Source organism: Anolis carolinensis, chromosome 1, assembly GCF_035594765.1.
Source record: "Anolis carolinensis isolate JA03-04 chromosome 1, rAnoCar3.1.pri, whole genome shotgun sequence".
Lineage (NCBI taxonomy): Eukaryota > Metazoa > Chordata > Lepidosauria > Squamata > Dactyloidae > Anolis > Anolis carolinensis.
The window spans coordinates 166256542-166280259 of record NC_085841.1 but is presented as its reverse complement, the minus strand read 5'-3'; the positions used below and the strand labels follow the sequence as shown (position 1 = coordinate 166280259).

At 40.2% G+C, this 23718-nt stretch overlaps 1 protein-coding gene across 4 annotated transcripts in view; it reads left to right on the top strand.

Annotated features, from left to right (window-relative positions):
- The window catches only part of zc3h13 (zinc finger CCCH-type containing 13), a 48509-nt gene extending 25041 nt beyond the window's left edge, over positions 1-23468 (top strand). For all 4 annotated transcript variants that reach the window (XM_062958160.1, XM_008115453.3, XM_008115446.3 and 1 more), the window contains 14 exons: positions 202-362; positions 720-920; positions 2272-2442; positions 3135-3445; positions 7654-8124; positions 8873-9055; positions 10071-10533; positions 10785-10888; positions 13250-14248; positions 15925-16425; positions 16773-16922; positions 19400-19600; positions 21464-21627; positions 22609-23468. In XM_062958160.1, the coding sequence (XP_062814230.1) occupies positions 202-362; positions 720-920; positions 2272-2442; positions 3135-3445; positions 7654-8124; positions 8873-9055; positions 10071-10533; positions 10785-10888; positions 13250-14248; positions 15925-16425; positions 16773-16922; positions 19400-19600; positions 21464-21627; positions 22609-22776 (4248 nt within the window). In that variant the 3' untranslated portion in view covers positions 22777-23468. The remainder of the gene's footprint in view (positions 1-201; positions 363-719; positions 921-2271; positions 2443-3134; positions 3446-7653; positions 8125-8872; positions 9056-10070; positions 10534-10784; positions 10889-13249; positions 14249-15924; positions 16426-16772; positions 16923-19399; positions 19601-21463; positions 21628-22608) is intronic.
- Positions 23469-23718: the final 250 nt, after the last annotated feature.

Sequence of the window (23718 nt, the reverse complement as noted above, 5' to 3'; positions counted from 1 at the left end):
TACCTGTTTTACCTGTGTTAGCTGGATAAGAAGTAAGCCACCTAACAAAAATAAAGCATGAGATGAAATCAGAGTTATTTAGGTATTTTATTTTAAAGCTCAGTCTTCAGTGATGCATCCTCATACTTATTAAAAAGCACATAGTAATATAAAGCAAACACACTGCAGTGGGATAAAATTAATTGGTTCACTTTTCAAAAGATTTCTCCAGAGGCTGTTGGATCAAAGTTATCATCCTCACCGTCACCAAGAAAATCTAGCAAATCTCCAAAACTAAGATTGAGCCCCAAATCTTCATCAACTGTTAGTAAGAGGGAAAAGAAGACTTCTGCAGTTTCTTCACCCCTCTTGGACCAACAGAGGTTAGTATGCAGGGTTGTTTTATAAATAAAATGTTGTGTTCTTCATTAGTTGGCTTTGTAGTCCCGAGCTTAAGTAGATACTTGTTAAGATATGTATTCAGGTGGAGCAGGTCCATGTGGTGTGACAAGATGGATAATGCAGTTAGTCTCCAGTGTAGAACATCTTGAGACTTCTACATGGCAACAACCCAGAAAATATCAGCCCCTGCTTTTAATTACCTTTGTATACCTTAGTTGACATTCTAATTTGGGAATAACAAATTGGATATAAACAGTCACAAAGTTGCTTTAAAGGATTTTAAAAAAAATCTATCCAGGCAGCACTGCAGTTAATCCATGAAATGTTTGCCTTTTTAGGAGCTTGAAAGGCAACCACAATAAAAAGAAAGGCCCTCGTACACCTAGCCCACCTCCACCAGCGCAAGAGGAGATCGCCCAAGCAAAAAAGCATAAGGAAAAACATAAAGTTAAAGAACGGTTGGAAGAGAAACCAAGAGAGGCAAAAGAGAGAGGCCGTGACTTAGAAAGACATAATAAAGAAAAAAAGGAGAAGCAAAGGTATTTGCAAAATGATTTTATTGTTTGGGTGTAGATTTAAGTTGGCTATTAAGTTGGCTATATGTCATCCATGAACTACTACAAACAAGGATTTATGCATGACTGGTTTGCCATTCTTCATTTTAAAGGATGTCTTTGATGACTTTATATTTTTTCATTAATGCAGACACCCAAAAATTACTGTATGTGTTGTTATATAATATTTTGAAAGTGGCTCCACAATAGGTAAAGGTAAAGGTTTTCCCCTGACATTATGTCTGGTCATGTCCAAGTTTGGGGGTTGGTGCTCATCTTCATTTCTAATCTGAAGAGCCCACATTATCCATAGACACCTCCAAGGTCATGTGGCCAGCATGAATGCATGGAGTGCTGTTACCTTTCCGCTGGAGAGATACCTATTGATCTACTCACATTTCATGTTTTCGAACTGGTAGGTTGGCAGAAGTTGGGGCTAACAGTGGGAGCTCACCCCGCTCCCTGGATTTGAACTGCCAACCTTTTGGTCAGCAAATTCAGCAGCTCATCAGTTTAACCCCACAATAGACATGAATGTTAAAAAATGGGTAGCAGCCTTTGATGGGATTTCTCTTAATTAAGTGATGTACATTAAGAATCTAAGTGACATTTCCTCCTCTCTTCTCTTTCTGACGTGGCGGAACTCATCATGCTAATGGACCCTTGCTACTGCCAAACATTGAGATAGTCATTGATAGTAATAGCCAACATTGTGAAGGTGGACATCCACTTTCCTCATCTCTGTTCCCCCTTGCATTCACCTCTGAAGACCTTCTCCACCAGCCCACTAAAACAGAATTTGAAAGTCTGGGAATGCTGTGGGCGAGTCTCTTTCCCTAAGAAAGTACAAAATCTGTTATACCTTACTATCATCACTGAGGCCCCTTCTACACTGCCATATAAAATCCAGATTATCTGCTTTGAACTGGATTATATGCCAGTGTAGACTCAACTAATCCCGTTCAAAGTAGATAATATGGATTATCTGCTTTGATAATCTCAATTATAGGGCTACATAGAAGGGGCCTCACTTGATGTCACCGTATTGGTGGTAGTGCGTTTTTGGGTATCTGACCTCATCCCATACTTATTAAAATTTGAGGATGTGCCAGGGTAGAACCCAGAGTCCTTCACAAACACATTCAGAAGATGACAAATTATTCCCCACCATCAGATACCTAACAGATCCAGTAGCTTTCACTAGTCCATTGTCAAGTGCAGAAAGATCTGTGAAGGAGCATGTTTAACTCCAGATGAAATCCAGATTATCAAAGCTTAAAGCACCCTCTCAATCCTTTCATTGATAATAGCACATCTCTGTTTATATATTCCTCAGAGATACCTCAGAAGGTTCCCATAGACAGAGACGTTCACCTAGTCCAGAAGAACATTCTGGGAGTAATTCTTCTCCTTCAAGAGAATACTCCCCATCTACAAGGAGAAGGCAGACGTCTTGGGCTCCAACTAAGTCAAGCAGCCATAAGCATTCTTTTTCACCATCTTGCAGGTAGAATAAGTATGTCTTGTTTGATGTGTGTAAGTGACCTTATTGATTCAAAAGTGGATCAAATAATTAAGATAATTTAAGTTCACCCAGAAATTTGTTTGAAAATGAGGCACAGTGGGACATGTTTACCTTATTAAAAAAAAGCAAGAGTGCACCACTGCTAGTAGTTGGTGAGCGGCATTGGTCTTCCATGGGATTTGGAAGAATCACACGTGCACGCCATGCCTCAGTTTCCAAAGCTTTATCAGCCCTCCATGCTCCCACCCACCCAGCCAGAAAACAAAAAAGATGTTAGAGGGATTTAAAATAACTTGTGACATTGGGGGCCTGGAAATGTTAAAAATACCTCTGGGGGCACATTTTCCCCACAACCCTATGACAGAGGGCAATACTTTGTTTACAGAAAAAGTCACAGGCTTTTGTGGGTAGTACTGTTTCCTTTCACATACTTGATAAGGGTTCAACTTGGATAGGTGAAAGAGTAGATATCCATGATACTACCATAAAGTAGTGAGATTAACTAACGACAGCTGGCATTCAATGCGCATTTATTCCAAGGAGTCCAGTTTGCAGAAGACTTTGAAAATAGGAATCTGTATAATGTCAGCAAGAGGTCAGCAGTAGAAAAGGTATGATCATGCTCAAAAAGAACACAACTTAGGGTTGTTTTTTAAATTTTTCTTCATCTGCAGATCTGCTTCACCACCAACTCAGCATCATTCCCCTGTGTCTTCAAGACATCACTCCTCTTCATCTCAGTCAGGTTCTTCTATTCAGAGACGTTCTCCTTCCCCACGTCACAAAAGAACTCCTTCCCCCCCTTACAAAAGGACAACTTCCCCACCTGCAGGTCGTTCCTCTTCCCCTTATGCCCACAGAGCTTCACCTTCTCCTCAACAAAAGCAGACCTCTTCAAGGCATCGTTCACCCGTTCGAGAGAAGAGCCGAACTGATCGTGAGCGGGTTTCACAATCACATGATCGGCGCCATGAAAGAAGGGATGGTATGAATAAGAACAAAGATGATCTCTATATTTGTATCTTGCATAGAACATTTCATGTGAAAAGAAGCTGGTCACTCTTTTTGTCTGGAATTGTTGGTTGTAGGATTAATACAGAACCTGAAGCAATACTATCAGGGTTACTGATCAAGTGTCTTGTAAGATGGATAGAATTGATTGCCCTAACTTCAGACTCATATATTTGGAAACAATTACTAAAGCTAATAGAATAAATGGTGTTTCCTAGGAAGAATCAACCTGGGGTTCTATATGAGGGAAGTTATTTTTGAATTGTATTCTACAGCACTTTCCCTAGAATGTAATCAGTTGAAATTGACCATCATGGTTTTTTTGAAAAGCAGTGTCTAAAGGCTCCTGAAGAAAATCAGTGGGCATAGGATGAAAAAATAATTAAAATAGGAAAGTTATAGGAATAAGTTACACTATACTGAATTATAGTAAAATCATGAACAGTTTATTTAGAATGTGTGTGTGTGTGTGTGTGTGTGTGTATAGCAGAAGTATGAATTTTTGACTCCCAGAATCAAACTACTTTCATTTTCTGATAAGTGGTATTGGGGGCCATAATATACTATGAACAGACCAGTTTTAGTGGAATACCCATTGATTATATGTCATAATTCCCTACTAATGGCTGTCAAATTAGAGAGGCTTGTTAATATGATGTAATGCACATGTGTACTGTAAGATGTTTATATGACTTCTGAACATATGTATTGGCTGGCAGTTGAAAAAACGAACATAAATGTGACTGTATTATTTTATTCTGGATATGTTAACTGGTTTCTTGCATTGAAACAAATTGGAAACAGATGCAGTTAACTCAAGATGAGAATATTTTGCAAATTGTGTTAGCAAACTGTGGCCAAGTGGAGTTTAGCACCTAGCCAAAATTTCTTCTAGCCAGCTATAATTCTCAACAATAAAAAGAAAATTTGTTTAAAAATCGGAATGCATAGATAAAATAGTGTTAATAGAAGGAAAGCTGTTTTATTATCTATTCCCTGTTTTATATCACACTAGCTGTGCCCGGCCACACGTTGCTGTGGCTAATGGGAATCATTTGTTGACCATGTGGAATAGCAGTGAATAGCCTTGCAGCCTTAAAGTCTGGGTGTTTTCTCCTTACGTGAATCCTTGTTTGGTGAGCTGGAATACAATGGAATAGGTTTGTTGGTTGGAAGGCTGGGTACTTGCGTTCTAGGGAAATGGTTTTTTAGCCAATTTGAATTGCACTGAATAGCCTCGCAGTTTCAAAGACTGACTGCTTTCTACATAGGGGCATCCTTTCTTGGGCAGATTGAATGAGACGGAGTAGCCTCATGGCTTGAAACCCTGAGGGTTTACTATCTAGGGGAAATCTTGTTTTGTTAGGTTGAACAGTACTGAATAGCCTTGCTGTTTGCAAGCCTGGTTGCTTCCTGCCTGGGGGAATCCTTTGTTGGGAGGTGTTAGCTGGCCCTGGTTGTTTCCTTCCTGGAATTCCCATTTTCAGAGTGTTGCTCTTTATTTAATGTCCTGATTTTAGAGATGATATTGTTCTGTATTATTACACCACCGTAATTTTAGATGTTATATTTGTTGCCTGAGACCACAGCCAGGCGGCCCCTCTTTCCAATCCCTGGAAGAGAGACAGAGGCCCAGGCAGCTGAGGCTGGAAAGGTAGGGCCTCCTCTGAAGAGGGAAAAAGGGGAGGGAGGGGGTGCAAGGAGCCCTCGGCCGGGCTCAGGGGCCTCCAGCGGCCCTTCCTTCCTTCCATCCATCCTCCGCCAAAGAAAGGGAGGGGCCCCGAGTCTCCCTCCTTGCTTCCTCCAGGCCTTTGCCACCTGAGCCTGCCTGGCCGAGGCCCCGCTTGGTTTGCTCAGGTGAGAAGCACAAGGGAGCAGTAGGACCCCCCCCCCCACACACACACACACACAAGGAGGAGGCAGAAGGAAGGATTAACAGGGCAGGAAGCGGCGCTGAAGAAACGGCCCCTGTTTACCCAGGCAAGAGATGGCCAGGCTGGCAGGAGGAAGGAAGGGACGGGCGGGCCTCACTAAAGAGAGGGGAGAAACTGCTTGAGCGACTGAAGACTTGTCTCAGCCCCCACAGTTGCTCACGGCTGGTAAGCAGGTTGGGATTTCTGGTCGAAGGAGCAGGTCGAAGGGCGGGGAGGCCACGTCCAGGTGGCCGGGGCTCGTGGAGGGCTCCCAGGAGCGGCGCCGGCTGTGAGGGCCGGGCCTCTTCTGTGCCTTCTTCTGCATGCCTGCACCTTCCCGGCCTCCGTCCTTGCTTGGCTCAAACACTGCCGGGGGGCCCAGTCCCCCTCATGTTCAGCACGCCTGGCTCCCATGTTGTGTACCGTACCACATCGCGCGGGAGGAAGTGTAGAGGGGAGGAGTGTGGGTTGTTCTGTCAGCGCGAGGAGTCCATTTTTGCGCTTGCGCACATGGCGCGTTTTGGGTTTTCGGGGTTTTTAAGGCCCCGTGGTGGTTCTTTACGTGATGTTTTGTTGTATCAACCTAGAGGCGTGGATGATGGGTTGTGTTGTCAAATTTTGAGTTTGGGGGGCCTTTAGTTTTGTTATTTTGTTTGGCGCCACGATTCCATCACTCTTTTATATATATAGATAAAACTAAGGGAACTTCAGACTTTAAAAAATCAAGCAGTTTTAAACAATTTAATATCATGTATTGATTCAATCCAAAATCTTCAGTGTCAAAGGGACCAGAGCTTGGCACCAAAGTGAAGTCAGGTAGGGGGTTGGACTGGATGGCCCATGAGGTCTCTTCCAACTCTGTGATTCTATAACTCTATGATTCTACGTCCGTATTAATGGCACTCCAAGTTAGTCTTGTTTGATTGACTGATAAGTCTAGGTTTGAATAAGAGCATTCTATGCTTCCAAGCACAAAATGCAAATATCCAATGAAGCAAAACAAGACTTCTAGATCTGTGATTACCTTATATATAAAGTTTAAGATAAAGTGATTGTAAATTTCCTGCCAGACGCCCACATCTCCCAACATATAAAAATACATGTATTCATGTCTTCTAGCAATATTTGTGAAGGGAAACATAGTTGGGATTTTGTCTCCTGCTACTATTAGAGACATGTTGGAGAAATTCAAGACATTGAAAACCCATTATTAAAAAATACTGAAAAAAGAATCTGCCATGGAAGATGCTACAATTGATTAAAAAAGGGGAGTTAAAAATAGAGAAAACTCTAGAAATGATAGCGGCCTGTCTTTATTTAAACTTATTTACTAGTTTCTGACTGGGAAAATTTGGCAACTCCAGAGGCCAGGTTTTGCTAAAGCCAGATATCCAAATGTGAAACAGTGCAGGAGGGGACCCTACAAGCTCAATTAGAGAATGTTACCCTTTTTGTGCCAGAACAAGAGGAATAGAGGGAAGCACATAGCATTGTACAATGTGTAGCTGTATTGGAGTACAGTGTTTAGATAGAATATAATTGCAGTTACTTTGAATAGTATTAAAGATAATTGGTGAAATTGGGTCAGGAAGAATCAAAGAAATAGAAAATAAAATTCTGATAGCAAGCTTGCAATAGCTCCAGGTAGATTATATATTATATCTAATAATAACTGCCATTATCCATGTGACACTTGGTTTGGGAAACAAGTTTCAGAACTCGAAACTACAGGATTTGACTTCTTCAGTTTTGTGTAAAGTATTCTACCGCATGACAGCTCACAGATAGATGATAAACCCGAGTGGTAAGAAGGCCTTCAAAAATTTAGAGCTTTTGAAGATGTTCTGTGTGGAGAGTATTGGTGTATTTCAGTCTTCCCCCTGGTGCCAAGACAAGATACTGTTTTCCTATGCCATGTAGTGATCAGTGGATGGCAGATTGCATTTTTATTAGCATCCATTTTTAGCCATTTTAGTACATTCTTCTTGTTGTTTTAGGCTATATTTGCCTTGAGGCAATCTTTGGTACATCCTTTTTTGCTGAACAGGGAGAATATGATAGAAGAAAGGTGGAGAGAGTCTTGTGACCTTTTAGTTCAGAAACACATATCTTTTTAAAAGCAGTAGTTAGTAATTTAGTAAAGAAAACAAATTCATACATATAGTCACCAAACTCCATTTTAAAATTATTTCCATGGGCATTTTCCCCCTGTAGCTTTAACAGATTTCATTTTGTTTTTTATTCTATTGACATCTAACTGTATTTTCAGAGACTAGAGGAAAAAGGGGGAGAGAGAGAGATAACAGAGATGAACGGGACTATGACCAGGAACAAAGTACCCCCAGGGATCACAGAGATGAACGAGAATCTCGAGACGGACGAGATCGAAGGGAGACTCGAGATAACAGAGACCGAAGGGATCCAAGAGAATCCCGGGACACTCGAGACTCACGGGAGATTACCCGAGATTCAAGAGACTGTAGCCGAGATGCTAAAGAAAGTCGGGATCAGCGGGACCAGCGCTCCACACGGGATACGAGTGACTACAGAGAGAGAGAGAGTCGGGACACCCATAAAAAGGAAGAACAATATTTGGAGGAATCCCGTAGCTATGGAAGAAGCCATGGCAGAGAAGATGGTTCTCGTGCTGAAACCAGGACAGACTCAAGGAATGACACTCGAAATGAATCCAGAACATCTGGAAGAAGTAGAGGGAGAGTTCCTGAATTATCAGACAAGGGTACATGCTAAGCTTGCCATTCTATGACTGACTAATTAAAAAACTATTTAATCAATATGACAGAAATTTCTTTAAACGGAACTCTTTCTTTCGTGATTTTTCCAAATTTAACTACTATTCTACTTAATGAATCTGCACACTATAGGTATACCTATATATTATAGAAGAGATAGAAAACCGGAAGATAAGAATCAAGTGGATTTCTTTCTTTACATACATAATTTCAAATGTATTAGTTTACTGTCTTTTCCTTTGCAGCTAGAAAGCTTTAGAATACTTAATCTATACACATCTTTGTAATTAATTTGAGCAATCTATGAATGGCTTTCAGCCTGCTCCTAAGGTCTAAACTTAGTTGGGGTAATTGCTCTATAATAAATTTATTTGCTGCCTGAATGCAGTATTCTGTACTCTGTGGAGTTTTAGTTAATTTGCAGAACACTGATTTTTGGCAGAAAGTGATTTTGAACAGAGATGGGAGCAGAATTTTTTTTTCCAAAGTTCTTTTGTATGAGTTTTGTTTGTTTTTACCTTAAAGGCAGACTTAATTCTTCAGGCAAGTCACAAGGTTTACTTAGGAATATAGTTCTAACTCACCAAGGTGCATACTGAAATGATAGCAAAACTATATCACCTGCCAATGTATTAAAATCAGTTTTTAGGTTTATGTTGATTTTATTAATTCTATAATATTTAAATGTAGTAATGGAGATGCTTTGATGATTGCTCTGTCTCTATATTTTATTAGGTAGTAGAGGCACAAGGGGATCTCAGTCTGACAGCCACAATACTAGTAGTAGCTACCATGACAGCTGGGAATCACGGAGCAATTATCCTGAGAGGGATCGCTATGAAAGCCGGGAGCATGCAAGGGATTCTTCCTTTGAGAGAAGACATGGAGAACGGGACAAGCGTGACAACAGAGAGAGGGGTGAGGGTCATTTGCTTTCCTTCCCTTCTTAGCTGCTAGCTCACTGAGCTGCTGTGCCTTTTGATATGTTTTAGAAGGAATCCATAGTAACTTGTTTCCATCCAATCTGCTCCACTGTAATGAAGGAAACCAAACCCCCAGTTATTATTGTTATTATTATTAACTCATTTATTTATACTCTGCTTTATCTCTCCTGCAGAAGAGTTAACATAAAAGCATCACCCCAAGATGGGTTTAGTTCTACAAAGAGAAACAAATTTGATTTTTTATTTTTTTATATCAAATTTGTCCCTATTGTCAAGGACAAGCTGTCAGCCCTTGGTAGGCATTCAGTCGTATGGAGAAATGTAACATTGCACTTTGACTTCGAGGTTTTTTAAATAGCAAAAGCAGTGTTCCCTGAGAGATTTACTTAAGTTAATGGAGTTCACTAATGTTCATATAGCCCAGTGAATTATTGTTCTTCAGATAGCCCAGTAAGCCCAGAGGAACACTTTGCCTTATAGGATTTCTCCAAAGAAATCTCTGTTAACCTTCTCTAACTCTGGGAAAACCTCTGAATTCTATGGCAATAGGATTTTATGATATTCACAGCTTTTTTAAAAAAGTTTTTTTTAATCATGATCGCTTATGAAAAATCTTTTTTGATCTCGCACAAAACTCTAGGGTTCCAAGGGATCCTGTTTTTTTTTTTTTTTAAACCTAGCTCCAAGACTTCAGGCATAGTAATTTTACCATCATCTGCTACCTGAAATCCTTTAAATGAGAGATGCTAACATTTATTTTGGAACATTTTGTAGTAAGCTTTAGTCCCCATCTTATCCTTCCATGGTATCTGATAGTTTTATAAACACAGATAGTTCCTGACAAATGGTTTGTTTTTCTCTGCAAGCTGCATATACCATACATTATTAATTGCCAAAGTTGATCCCAGAAATTTAAAAACAATAAATAGTTTATTATGAAATAAATGTTTCCATTTATACATATTAATGAAATCAATCTCTTGTTGCAGATCAGAGAGCAAATTCACCAGTACGACATCAAGGAAGAAATGATGACCTTGAACGTGATGAAAGACTAGAAGAGCGGAGAGTAGATAGGGGTGAAGATAGAAGGGATGAAAGACCAAGAGACAGGGAGAGGGAACGAGAAAGAGATAGAGAAGCAGAACGTGATCGTGCCCGTGAACGAGAACGTGAGAGAGAAAGAGAGAAAGACAGGGAACGGGACAGAGACCATGATAGAGACAGGGAGAGAGAACGCGAACGAGAAAGAGAAAGGGAACGAGAGCGGGAACGGGAAAGGGAACGAGAGCGGGAACGAGAAAGAGACAGAGGAAGGGAAAGAGAAAAGGAAAGAGAGCGACAGAGAGAATGGGATGAAAAAGAGAAAGGAAGAGAGGAACGCAGGGATAAGAGAGAAGATGTCCGGGAAGATAGAAGTGCAAGAGATAGCCGTGAAGATAGGAAGTCAAAGTAAGTTCGTTTTTAAAAATGAAAATAAACTAAGTGTTTAGATGTGTGCATCATGGGTCAATAATCATTTCACTTAATTAGATCCATTAATGGTTTATGAATTATTCAAATGAGTAAGAAAGTGGAATGAGTCATATTTTGCTAATTTGGGTACTGATATTTAGTCTAGCTCACATGATTTATTACTTTCCATGTGCTTGCCTGAAATTCAGATGCATAGATTTAATGACCTTTTTAAAAATCCTATTTAGAAAACGTCACAGAAATGAAAGTAGCCCCAGCCCACGCAAGTCACCCAAGCGTCGCCGTGAGCATTCACATGATAGTGATGCCTACAATAGTGGAGATGATCAAAGTAAGTTAGAGTTCCTGCTAATTTGTAGGTTAGAACTAATTACTGCCATTTTGCTGGCTGAAATAGCAAATCAGGCAAGATTTTTATCCTGCATTTTTTGTTTGTTTGGTGACAGGTTCTTTTTCTTGCAAAGCAATGGTTTCTTAGGTAACAACTATTTGCTTATTTTTTATTTTATTATTTTTATTTATTTTATTTTTTATGTTCTGTTCCACCCCCAGTAATTTGCTCTCTTCATGCTACACGAATAAACTTTGAGAAGAACTTTCATCATAAAAATGTGAAAAAGATGTCAAAGCAAAAAGGAACTTGACAAATGGGTGAAACTTCCTGGCTCCTGAAATTGTCAGTCCGCATTTGGACTGTTAAGCTATTAGATTACAGAAATATAAAAGTCAAGGCTCCCAATACATGAAATGGTCAATTATTCTGTCTGTGGTGGTATAGTGATGGCAGTTCAGACATATTAGGAAAAGGTCATATCAGTTGAGCTCCATGTCACAGAAATTTCCACATGAACAAAACAGCAAATGAATATGTTGTAGACCATATAACAGTGTAAAATGTTACTTTGTGAATACAGTAGAGTCTCGCTTCTCTGACCTTCCCTTATCTGACATTCCGTATTAACTGACGCCATCATGTGGCCAATTGGAAACATTGCACCCTTTGATATGTGCTCTTTCATTCAATCCAGGGTGAGAGCGGGTGGCTCTCTTTCCCATGCAAAAAAACTGGGTGGAGGACAGCACATCTCCGAAGGGAAGGGAGGAAAGTGGTTGAATCATCCTGTTGGGGGGCCATTTGTATGCAAGGGAGGGATGAGGGAAAAACAGAAACGCTATGGCACTCCTCTCTATCTCTCTGCTCTTGGCGCAGGCAGAGCCTTGCTCTCCTGCTTTGGAGATGTCTCCTCAACACAGCCTTGTTTCCCAATCACGTGTGGAAAGGGTCTCGTGATTGGAAATAAGGAATGAGGGGGGAGAGAAGCCAAGGCAGCAGGCCCAGGCTTGGGAAAGGGCTGCAGGGGCATGGCGAGGCCAAGCCAGGGCTGGCTGCCTTCTGTTGTCTCCTTACCTGGCCGGGTGGCTGGAGGACCCCCCCCCCCTTTCTTTCTGGGCGCGAGCACACACACACACACTTTGCTCCAGATTCTCCCTCTCTCCTTTCTCCCTTTTTCTCCCCCACACACTCTCTCTTCCTCCTCCTCCTCCCCCTCCCTCTTTTTACCTCTGACAGCCTTGCAGCAACTTGCACTTTTGGCCTTCTCCTTCTCTTCTAACCCGAGCAAGGATTATTAGAGGCATAGAATCCTAGAAACACAAGAGACTCCCTCCCTTAAGAGGCTATCCAGTCCAGCCCTGTTCTGCTAGGTTGGAAGGCACAAGCCAAGCCCTCACAACACAGAGCCACCCAGCTCCAGATAAGATTCTGGAGACAGTTGACCAATGGCAAATGTTTAGCAAACTTTGGTTTTCCAGTGTTGCTATTCCTCTATACTCAATATGTGATTCTAGAAACTATTAATCTACAGTATATCAATGTGTTCCTAACTCTTGTCTTCCAGGTGTTTTGGATTTCAAACATGTTTTGGCGCTTAATTTGCAAAATCATAATGTAATTTGAAGTTTAATAGGATTTTCCTTAACCCTCCTTGTTATCCAACATTTTCACTTATCCATCGTACTGCCAGCCTGTTTATGTTGGATAAGTGATACTCTACTGTATACTTGTGAGTCTTGAAAGCTAGATTTAACATTACAGGTAAAAACTTGCCTGAAGCAGGAGTGCAGAACAGTTCACTCTCCAGATATTGTTAAAATTCCGTATCCATCATCCCCACACAGTGTGGACAATGGGACAGGATGTAGGAGTTGTAGTCCAAAGATTCCTAATCCTTTGTTTTAAGTTATTTATTGATATTATTTTAGGTTATCTAATGATTATCTACCTAAAATAATTCACTTTTTCCTGGATCTTTGTGGTTGTTAATTATAATGTATTACAGATATTGCAAAGTATTAGTATGAGGTTATTCAGTTGTTGGGGACAAATTATTACTCATCTCCTCACTTTTCCCTATGGAACTCCCAACAGCCCTAACTTTAAAACCTTCATTCAAAACTATTTTGGCTGTTGGAGAGTAATTATAGAATTAGAAAAAGAGTATGTGCACACCAGTGAGTTTTTTTGTGAGCAACTTCTAGATCAAATTGATGCATGTATCATTTTTTTTAGTATACAAGTTTAAAAACATAGCCTTCTTCTTTGGGGAAAAATGGAAGGGACTTAAGTGACTGAGCTAATTTTAAAGACCTGTTTGGAAATTAAGTGTCACAACACGTTTTGTATCTTTTATAGATGAAAAGCGGAAATTGCCAAGTCAGGTTGTACGACCGCAGGAATCACGCTCGCTTAGTCCTTCACATCTTTCAGAAGACAAGCAAAGCCGGTGGAAAGACAGTGACCGAAAGCCAGAGAGAAAGGACAGCTCTAGACATTACGAAGAAAGTGATTTCAAAGAGCGAGCAACTTCTGGGGAGAAACCACGAGAGCAGCGAGAGATTAATGAAAGTTCAAGGAGCAAAGGCCAAGAGACTGTGAGTAATCGGGCTTCTGAAGAACGAGAGACAGCCGATCACTTGCATGAGGAAAAGAAGAAAGCTAAAGTGCAAAAAAAGACTGCAAAAAAGAAAAAAGAAGATGACGCTGGGTTGGAGCGCTATGTCAGTGAGCCCGCTCCAGAGAAGACTCAAGTCTTTTCTCCCAAAAAAGTTCAGAAAAAGAAAAATGCTGAAAAGAAACGCAAGAGATCAAAAGGAGATTCTGAAGCTTCTGAAGAAGACAGTAGTTCACACCAGAAAAAGAAAAAAGGCCCAAGGACACCACCTGTTACCACAAGGGAGGAGTTGGTAGAAGTCGTGCCTGAGAAAGCTGTAATAGTGGAAATTCCTCCTAAAAGGGAAGAAACCACATTCAGTGACTGGTCAGATGAAGATGTTCCAGAGCGGGGAGAACCTGTTCCAGAAAGAAGTTCTGAGGAACCTCATAGAAGTAGCCACCGCACAAGAGCTGAAAATGTGGAAACTCCTCATGTTGTTGAAGATCCCCCACGCATCAAACCTGCTGAACAGAAGCGAAGTAGCAGTCTTTGCAGCAACCGAAGCCGTACCTCAAGCAGACTCCGTTCGCCCTCCAATGATTCTGCACATCGCAGCGGAGATGACCAGATTGGTTTGAAGAAGATCTTGCACAGCAGTTCTAGTGACAGAGAGAAAAGATGCCTAGAAATTGCTGGAGAGAGAAAATCAAGAATTGATCAGCTAAAACGAGGTGTTCCTAGCCGCAGCACTTCTTCAGGTAGTTCTGGTGGCATTACTCTGCTTGTGCAAGTTATCTCTGCCTGACTTCTTATAATAATCTGCTCCCATTACAATCCCCTTCCTCCCAACCTTATATTCGAGATCATTCTTAACTCCCATGAGACAGAGAGAAGATTTACAATGACAGGGGAAACAGAGGTTCATACAACTGTTTTATATTTTATGTACTCTTTAGCCTACTAAAAGTTTCCCTTTAAAAATTTACTGTAAAGTAAAATAAATTACAAAGCTTAAAATCTAAATGAAGTATAAAATACGGTAATATTTAAAAGAATTTTTTTTAATTAAAAGAAAATTAGGCCTGTCCATCTAGGCAGCAATGACCATTCCTTAGTCTTGCTCTCATATGCTGCAATCAGACTTTTTAAAATGTTTTGTCTGCTATTGGGATCTCTTCTGATCATTGAAAAAGAGAATGTCACAGCCTGGGAAGGAAGAATTACCATATTTAGTCAAATCTAATGCTCACCTATTTTGGCTAAATTACATTGCCAACATTGATGTGCACATTAGACTTGATGGTATGGTAGAATCATGCACATAAACCCACCTACGTGAAAATATTGATAAGTCCCCTTGTGGGCCCTGCCAGTTTCCCCCCTTCAAATGTCTCCATTGCACCCACAAGGCTTTTCAGAAAATGCTGTGATGCCACAGTAAAGGGTGAGTAGAGACAGCAAGTTGGGGGAAAAGGGAATGAGAGGGAAAAAGTTTTGCAGGCAGAAAAGAGATGAATGGGCAGAGAAAAAGAGGTGATGACTAGAGAAGTGAATGGATAGCGAGAAAGTGGGGTGGGGCTGTCCTCACAGACTTCCTTCTCATGTTGGGCATCCCTTTCCAAGTTCATGGTTGTATTTTAGGATTAGATCCTTAAAAATTCATCTGTTTTCTATAATTTAACATTATAACTTTTGCTGTAATTTTAAAAGCTCTTCCTTTATTTTAACTGCTTGGATAGCCATTTCATTTTATTTTAATGAAATAGCAGTCTTCTCATTGATCCCGAAATCCCAATTGTGGAGGAATTAGGGAATATGGATCATATCATGATGTGCAAAGTAGTGTTTCAGTGATTATTTCCAGGTCTGATGTCATGGCAAATTGTAATTTAACAAGCTAATTAGCTATGGTGGATCAAATGGAATTCAAAATTATGAATGTATAATTAAATGATTCAAAGGGTAATGAAAATAGAATGTGAGAAGTCAGGGAAAAATGGAACTGGATCAAGAATTATATTATGAATAAGTACAGGGATCAGGCCATAACAAATAGAGTACAAATATTATATATTATGTAAATCTATAACGATCATCTCAAAAAGGATTAATATGTCAAAGAAAACAATCCTTGAGGTGGTGGTGGGAATTGTAAATGTTTTATATATGTATGTGTATGTTTTAAAATATTTTTAAAAGCCAATTAGCTTCAAAACTAAACACAGAATGGAAGGATGAGATCCCATACTTCTTTCACAGGCTTACTAAGATTTTGACATCTGACGTAAAGATTTATATTGGCTGGAAAGCTTCTTTTTTAATTTAATTTTAAGTTAGCAGTTATATTGAAGGATGTCAGGCTGTTTTGATGCAGTTAGTAGTTTCTTCCAGTGATCTGTACACAAATCCTTCATTGTCTTAATACGTCATTTAGATCGACAAGATTCTAGAAGCCACAGTTCAAGGCGAAGTTCTCCTGAATCAGATCGTCAAGGCCATTCCCGATCTGGGTCGTTTGATAGTCGGGAGCGAATTCAGGACAGAGACAGACATGACCATGATCGTGAACGGGACCGAGAGCGTCGTGATGGTCGGACGAGAGATTGGGACCGAGAAACAGCAAAAGACTGGTTGAGGAGCAGAGACCGGGACAGAATTCGGGATCGTGATAGGCAGCGGGAGAAGAGGAGAGATACAGACCGTGAAAAGGAGAGGCCTCCTCCTGAGAACTCTGAAAGAGACCGAGGTGTTAGTGCTTCCTCTCAAACAGAATTATCCAAACACAGTGAAACAAAACAAGCCAAAGAGCGTCAAGAGTTTGAGTCGATCTGTCTGGACTCGACTTCCCTAGAGAAAGAGAGGCAGGAAAAAGATGCAGGACCATTGCAAGGCATTGAAGATGGAGCTGAAGGTGAAAAGACAGAAAACATAGAAGGTGAAATACTCAAGGGAGGGGAGAAATATAATCAATGTTCTTGTTTTCTGCTTTTTCAAACCACTAAACAATTGATGGGAATCGTCTTGGTGGAGAACTATTGCCTTTTGTCTAGTTTGCATGTGCTGAGTTTAGACCTGATCGGGTTTTAGGGTGGCAGAGTATCTTCTGTCAGGAATATGGAGAATGTGGATGCCTCCATGAAATTGTGTTGAATTTTTGCTTCCATAACCACCCCCACTGCCCCAATTGCACCTGTCCAGCTTATTTATAAGTCATCTGCATTTTATTCTTCTTTGAAAGGGTTTTAAACAATACATTTTGCCATGTTTACTCTCCTCCTGTAGGTGGAGATGATGAAACCAAAATAGATGATATGCAGTCAATGGGATCTGGCGCTGGAGAATATGAGCCAATCAGCGATGATGAACTGGATGAAATTTTGGCAGGTGATTCTGAAAAAAGAGAGGATCAGCAGGAGGATGAGAAAACGCCAGGTATGATATATGCCTTTTTGGCAGCACTGTGCATGTTCCAAAATGATAGCTGTCCCAGGCCAGAAGATTCAAACTTTGCAGCCTGTGTTAATTTCACATGTGAAAATGGTGGCTGCCCTTGGGAGTTTTGCCTAATTCCCTCGCTACTTGTCATAGAAAAAATAAGGCACTTTGTTGGGCCCTAAGAAATGGTTCTCAACCTGTGGGTCCCCAGGTGTTTTGGCCTACAACTCAGAAATCCCAGTCAGTTTACCAGCTTTTAGGCTTTCTAGGAGTTGAAGGCCAAAACATCTGGGGACCCACAGGTTGAGAACCACTGCCCTAAGATGTAGTCTCCTGACCTGGAAATCTTAAAACAGTCTACCATGGTGCTCATTTGTTTAAATCACTGTTTTCTGGTTCACATATAATGAGAAACTGTTGTTAAACAGGATGCCTATGCCAAAGCTGGGCGCATCAGATGAGAGATGAGAGAACACATAAAATGAAGTCTTATTTTTTTTAAATTGGACTCATGAGATTTGGATTTGACCAGGCTTTGTTTTCAAAGTTGAGTTTGAAAAATGGGTCCTGGGTTTGGAATTTATAGGCAGTCCTTGCCCGACTTATATCTGACTCGTAGTTACAAATGAGGGTGGGACGAAAGGAAGTGAGAGGAAATCTAATCTGAAAAGGAGAAATGAATTCCTGTAAGAGTTATCATGGGAAAAGTGCCTCTGCTTAAGCTTTATCATCAGAAAATGAGGTGAAATCTTCTGACTAGGGGCACAGACAGCAAAACAAACACCACAGGGGTGTTCAACCTCTCTTGTGCTGTCCAAAACTAAAAAATCTGGCTGAAGTTACACTCAAAAGGTACCTGTTTTGACTTACATATAGATTCAACCTAAGGACAAATTGTCAGAAACTATCATGCCTGTAACCCAGGGACTGCCTGTATACCACCAGTTCTTTTGTTCAATTTTTTAATTTAAAAAATATGCTGGTAGGTCAAGTCAGAGTCGGTTTCTTTTAATGCCTTTGCAAACTTTGCTACCACTGTTTTCAATCAATTGTGCAAGGAAAATATTGTGGGATTATAAATAATATGTATTCAGTTTTCCGTATCCCTTCACCAGGTTTGAACTGGGAAAGTGGGATGATCTGGTAACTGTGATTACAAAACTCTGAATTTCAGAATATTTTAATTGTAAATATGCATACGATATTTTTTCTGCGCTCAAGGCCAACTGCTTTGGTATCAGCTCTTCTTCCAGCGCCCTCTTGATAAGAGCACATGGGACTACACTTGAACATTTTGCAGTCTCAGTAGCTGGCTGAAGTGTCATTTTAAACAAATGATGAATCAACGAGCATGCTAAGTTCTGTAATCTTTCAGAGCTGAAGCACCTTTTGATGAATGCCCATGTAACTCAGAGAGAAAAAGAAACTATTGTATAGTCCTTCAAAAATCACATACTTTGTGTTCATTTGCTGCATAAATTAGAAGAACCATAGAAGAGAAGGTTGAGAGGAGGCATGATAGTCATGTTTAAAAAGTTGAAAGGATGTCATAAGGAGAAGGGAGCAGGCTTGCTTTCTGCTGCCTTGGAGACTAGAACTTGGAGCAGTGGGTTCAAATTACAGGAAAGGAGATTCCACTTGAACATTAGGAAGAACTTCCTGACTGTAAAAGCTGTTCAGCAGTAGTACTGGAACCTCAGTGGCGCAATAGATTAAACCCTTGTGCTGGCTAGACTGCTGACCCAAAGGTTGGGTTGCTGTCCTGAAAGTTGCTGGTTCAAATCTGCGAGATGGCGTGAGCTCCCTTCTGTCAGCTCTAACTTGCTGGGATATGAGAGAAGCCTCCCAGCAGGATGGTAACACATACGGGCGTCACTTGGATAACATCTCTGTAGACTGCCAATTCTCTTACACCAGAAGTGACTTGCACTATGTTCTCAAGTCGCTTCTGACAGAATAAAAAAAAAACAACAGTAGAACTCTGCCACAGAGTGTTTGGAGGCTTTTAAAAAAAAGCTGGGTGGCCATCTTTTGGGGGTACTTTGATTGTGCTTTTTCTGCATGGCAGGGAGTTGGGTTGAATGGCTCATAGGGTCTCTTCCAACCCTATGATTCTAACTGCCCAAATACATCCTCACAAGCTTACTTAATCAAGGAGAAACCTCAGAATGACTTTTCTCTCTTCTCCACCCTGCTTTGTGCTATACTGAAGCCAACAGCTTCCTCTTTTTTTTTAAAATGTAATCTTTATTAAAAAAAATTCCATTAATACATTGACCTATCTAAAGGAAAGGTTGGGGTGGGAAGTAGACATCTGAGTTGTTTCTGTCTCCCAGGTTTTGATGCCACAGTTACTAAAGTAACTGTGGCATCCATTGTGTGGCAATTTCTGTAGTGCCATCTATTGGGTTCTGCTGTTTCTGGCCATGCCTCCCCAGCAGAGTGATGACTCTATTTTTGTATTTGTTTTGCAGATCCTGTAGATGTCATAGATGTGGACTGGTCCAGTCTTATGCCAAAACAGCCAAAGGAGCCACGGGAGGCTGGAGCTGCTCTCTTAAAATTTACTCCAGGTGCTGTTATGTTGAGAGTGGGCATTTCCAAACAATTGGCTGGCCCTTCACTCTTCAGCAAAATTAAGGAGACATGCCAGAGAACAGTGGAAAAACCAAAAGGTAATTTCCCATTCCTTCGACTTTCCAGCCCTCAGGCTTGCAATCTAAAAACATGGTGTTGGGAAGAGGGGACCGTGTAGACTTATTTCCTACTTCTTTGCTCTCTGTCTCATTTCATCTACCTATCTTAGATTATATTTCTTGGTCAAATGAGGCTGTTATGGACTGCTGACGTTAGTTAAGCCTTCAGTTGAGCTGTTTTTAGCTGGAATGAGGAATTAGAAGGGATTTCAATAAAAATGTAACATTTTCAGAAATTTTAGAAGGAAAAAAATGTTTTTATTGGGCTTTAAGTAAATAGGGGGGAAATGTGGTGTTAGCACCACTTGCATATTTTATTCCCTGATTTCCCCCCCCCCCCCCCCCCCGTTTTATTCTAGGTCAAGTGATTTCATCTCAAATCACTCAAAAAGCAGTCTGAACAAAAATAAAACGAATACAGAAAGACTGCCAAAGCGAGGTTTATAGGTGGAATTTTCTCTGCCATTTCTTTATAGTTTACAATTACTCCTCCGTATTACTGAAATTGCTGCCTTTGAAACAAACCATTTTCTTAGGCAAATAGTAGCCTTTATAATACTAAAGGTTTTGCACCATTTTCAGCCTTGTTTCTTTTTGTGTGCTGGTGCACCAACAGTATATAAAATTCAGGAAGACAGGAGAAACAAGTAATCTTTTTTAAAAAAAATAATAAAATCAGTTCTTCCTTTTCTGCGGTCTCCTCTCTAGTTATATCTCTGCCTAAACCTTGGGCTTAAGCCATCAGTTTACTCCTTTACTACAGAAGACCATTTCTAGCTTAAAGCATTGCTACTTATCCTTTCACTTGTTCTTATTCCTTCTCTTTCATTCCCGTTTTCCCTACTTATAAACATCAAGGATTAACAAAGAAATCCTACTTAGATCTTTTCTGTTCTTCCCTATAACCTCTCTAAACACACTGGGGGAAGGGAGAGCACTGATACCTGCAAACAAAGCCTTATTGTTTTTGGCTTTGTTGTTTATACACATTACAGGATTGCCTTTGTAATCATTTGGACTTTTCCCGCTTTTTGAAAAAAAATTAAAAGATCTTTGTGCGTTCATATTGACATGCATTGTATATGCTGGTGTATAAGTCAACGTTATGTATCAGCCAAGGGCAGGTTTTTGGAACCATTGTTATGAATTTTGATATGACCTATGTATAAGTCTAGGGCCATTCTGTGGAAAGGGAAAACACAACACTTCCTTTATTTGCATTAGTTTTTTTCTCAACTAATACACAGGTATATATAGTAGAGAGCAAATTCCTTACATGGCTGGTATTCATTGCATTTTGTTAATGTTATGCAAATGAGTGTTAGATCTATCAGTATAACTGTAAAATAATAAGTCTTTTTCACCCTTTTTAAAAGAGTGTAGTTTATATTGTCATGCCGTAATTCACTATATAATAGTCATACATTTTATCCCTTTTTTCTTTTGGAAAAAAGGGTGCGGCCGTTATGCAAAGAAAAATTATGTGGAGTCGACTGTGTCTGAGGGTTTCTTATTTCTGAGGAGGGGAAGAGAGAAGCCCAGACCCAGCCTCCTCCTTGAAGGTAAGACAGGTTTTAAAAAGAAATGCAAAGGGAGCCAACTGGGTCTGAGGCACTCCCTCTTACTTCCCAGAAGGGAGAAGGCAAAGTCACAGACCCAGCTGACTCCATTTGTATTTCTTTTTAAAAATTGCACCACCTCCAAGGAGGCTTGGTCTGGGGCTCAGCCAGTTCTAATGCACATGAAGAAAGGGAAAATACTAATTTGGCGTTCAAAATGGTAGGGGGGGTTGACTATTATACAGTGAATTATAGTATATCTTTCTTCACGCTGCCTCTGTAGATGCCGATAACCTATTTGAGCATGAATCGGGAGCCCTGAACATGGCTGCCTTGCTGCGAAAGGAGGAGCGAGCGGGTCTGCTGCGCAACCTGGGCCCTTGTTGCAAAGCCCTGTGCTTCAGGAGAGATTCTGCAATTCGCAGGCAGCTGGTGAAAAACGAAAAGGCAAGTGTATGTGGCATGCTACTGCAACAGTGAGATGCCTGTGTAGCACTCAGCAAATCCAGGGTGACTTGGCTATATCTTTCAACTTGAAGATGGATTTCTTGTTGATTCCTTCAGTTATATAACTGCAGCATTTTTCATAAAACATCTAGTCAAGCTGTTATGTGTTTTGCTCATTTATATTTGTAAAAATCTTTTATACTGGTAACCAATAGGCATTAAATAATTTGGTTTGCTCCCACAACTTGGTTGCTGAAGAATCACTGTTCTTCTGAAAACTCATTGTTTATTTCTGGAGGCTAAAATCCTTGTTTAAAAAAACCAGCTTACATCTGGTTGATTAATTAGAGTGGTGTAGGCCAGACTTAAACTCACTTTGTTGGTCATTGTGAAGTTCGGGATTCTGTCTCAACTGTGAAATCTCCCCAAAACCCACCTTGTAAGTAGCAACACTTTCCCACTCATCCCCCTGCTTTCTGACAACATAGAAATGGCTGTGCTCTGTGTGTGTTTGTGTATGTTGTACTGCTAACAAAATAGATTAAGGGTATAGCATTGAAAATACAATTATGTACACATTCTTCTCCTGATGCAGGATCTCAGCCATCATATTCCTAGCCTTTGTGTAACAGATTAATAAACTGATAAGACTAATTAAACAGAGTACAACGTGCAATAGAATATGCATATGAACAAGGGTAAGAACACTGCAAATAGATATAGGACAAGTTTCAGCCTGAAGTTGTCTTATTCTGGCTACCTCGGAGAGAAACTTGGCAACAACCAAAGTCATGTATGAGAAATTGTTTCCTGGTAAAAGCTTTATATTTTATTGGTCTTATCTATCACATAAGTTTCTCAGTAGTGGATTAATAATATGTAGCCTGCTTGTAAAAACTGCAGGACGGTAAGATGTGATACATACATTCAACATCCTGGTTATTGCATGGTCATAACTGACTTGTATTTGTTCTTAAACAGGGCACAACAAAACAAACCTACACAAATCCTCCAGTAGTGGACAATGAGTTACTGCGATTGAGTCTACGGTTGTTTAAACGCAAGACTATGCATCCAGCTTCTGGACAAGAAAAGACAGAGGACTCTAAACTCTCACAGCCGTATGTTCCAGAAATATGCATGTCCTGAGCCACCCCTTTGGTCTTCTCACTGGTTGTATCAGAATGTCCATCTTTGTTCCTTTTAAGTAAGACAGTACTGTTCATTTTGCATTGGAACAGTTTGGTTATAATAAGCCAAAATTCTTTCAAGTTCTGACTGATCAAGAATAAGCAGGCATGCTCCTAGCAGGAGCAGTTGAACAAACAGGGAACCTTATCTCTGCGTTTGGTTACTTTTATGTCTAATCCAGGAGCATTTTAGCTTCTGGTTTCCTAACAAGCAAGAATCTGAAGCTGCAGTTTGTTCTTGGCGTAAGATTATAGCTTTTTAAGGAGATTAAAAAATCAGAAATTCTGGTTTGGATCTAACATGAAGCACACCATGAACAGAGTTTCCTCCCGTGATGGCACAAGGAGCCAAACAAAAGCTATTAGATGGCAAGGTCTGAGACGCTTCCCTGTTCTTCCTACACCCAAATTCTGAAGTGTTCTGCTATCATTACATTGAATATGGCCCAGTGGATGGATTGTGAGATGGAAGAGCAAAGAAGGTATTAGGTTAAAAAATGTGAAGACCAGCCTGTCTGTTTTGCAGCATGTTTTATAACATTGAGTTCTAACCATGGATCTTATTTAATAAATCACTTTTATGTAAGTGTGAAAATGTCCATTTTGGAATTATGTTTTATCACCTGCTATTAAATTTTTAAGAAGAAAATAGTTCTGATTTTGTCCACTTTGATTTAAAAAAAGCACTGGTTAATTTTTTCTCCATAACATGGGATTGCTAGAAAAATGTTACATTTAATATTAATCTAGTTCTGGGGAAATGTTGGTTTAGTCTGTCTTTTGGATTCCACATCCAGGCATGCCCTTATCACCTTTTTTCCCTGGTTGATGTGTGACTAATTAGTGTGTTGCTATGATGTGCATAGGTAAAGGAAACAAATGGAAGAATCAAAGTTTAATC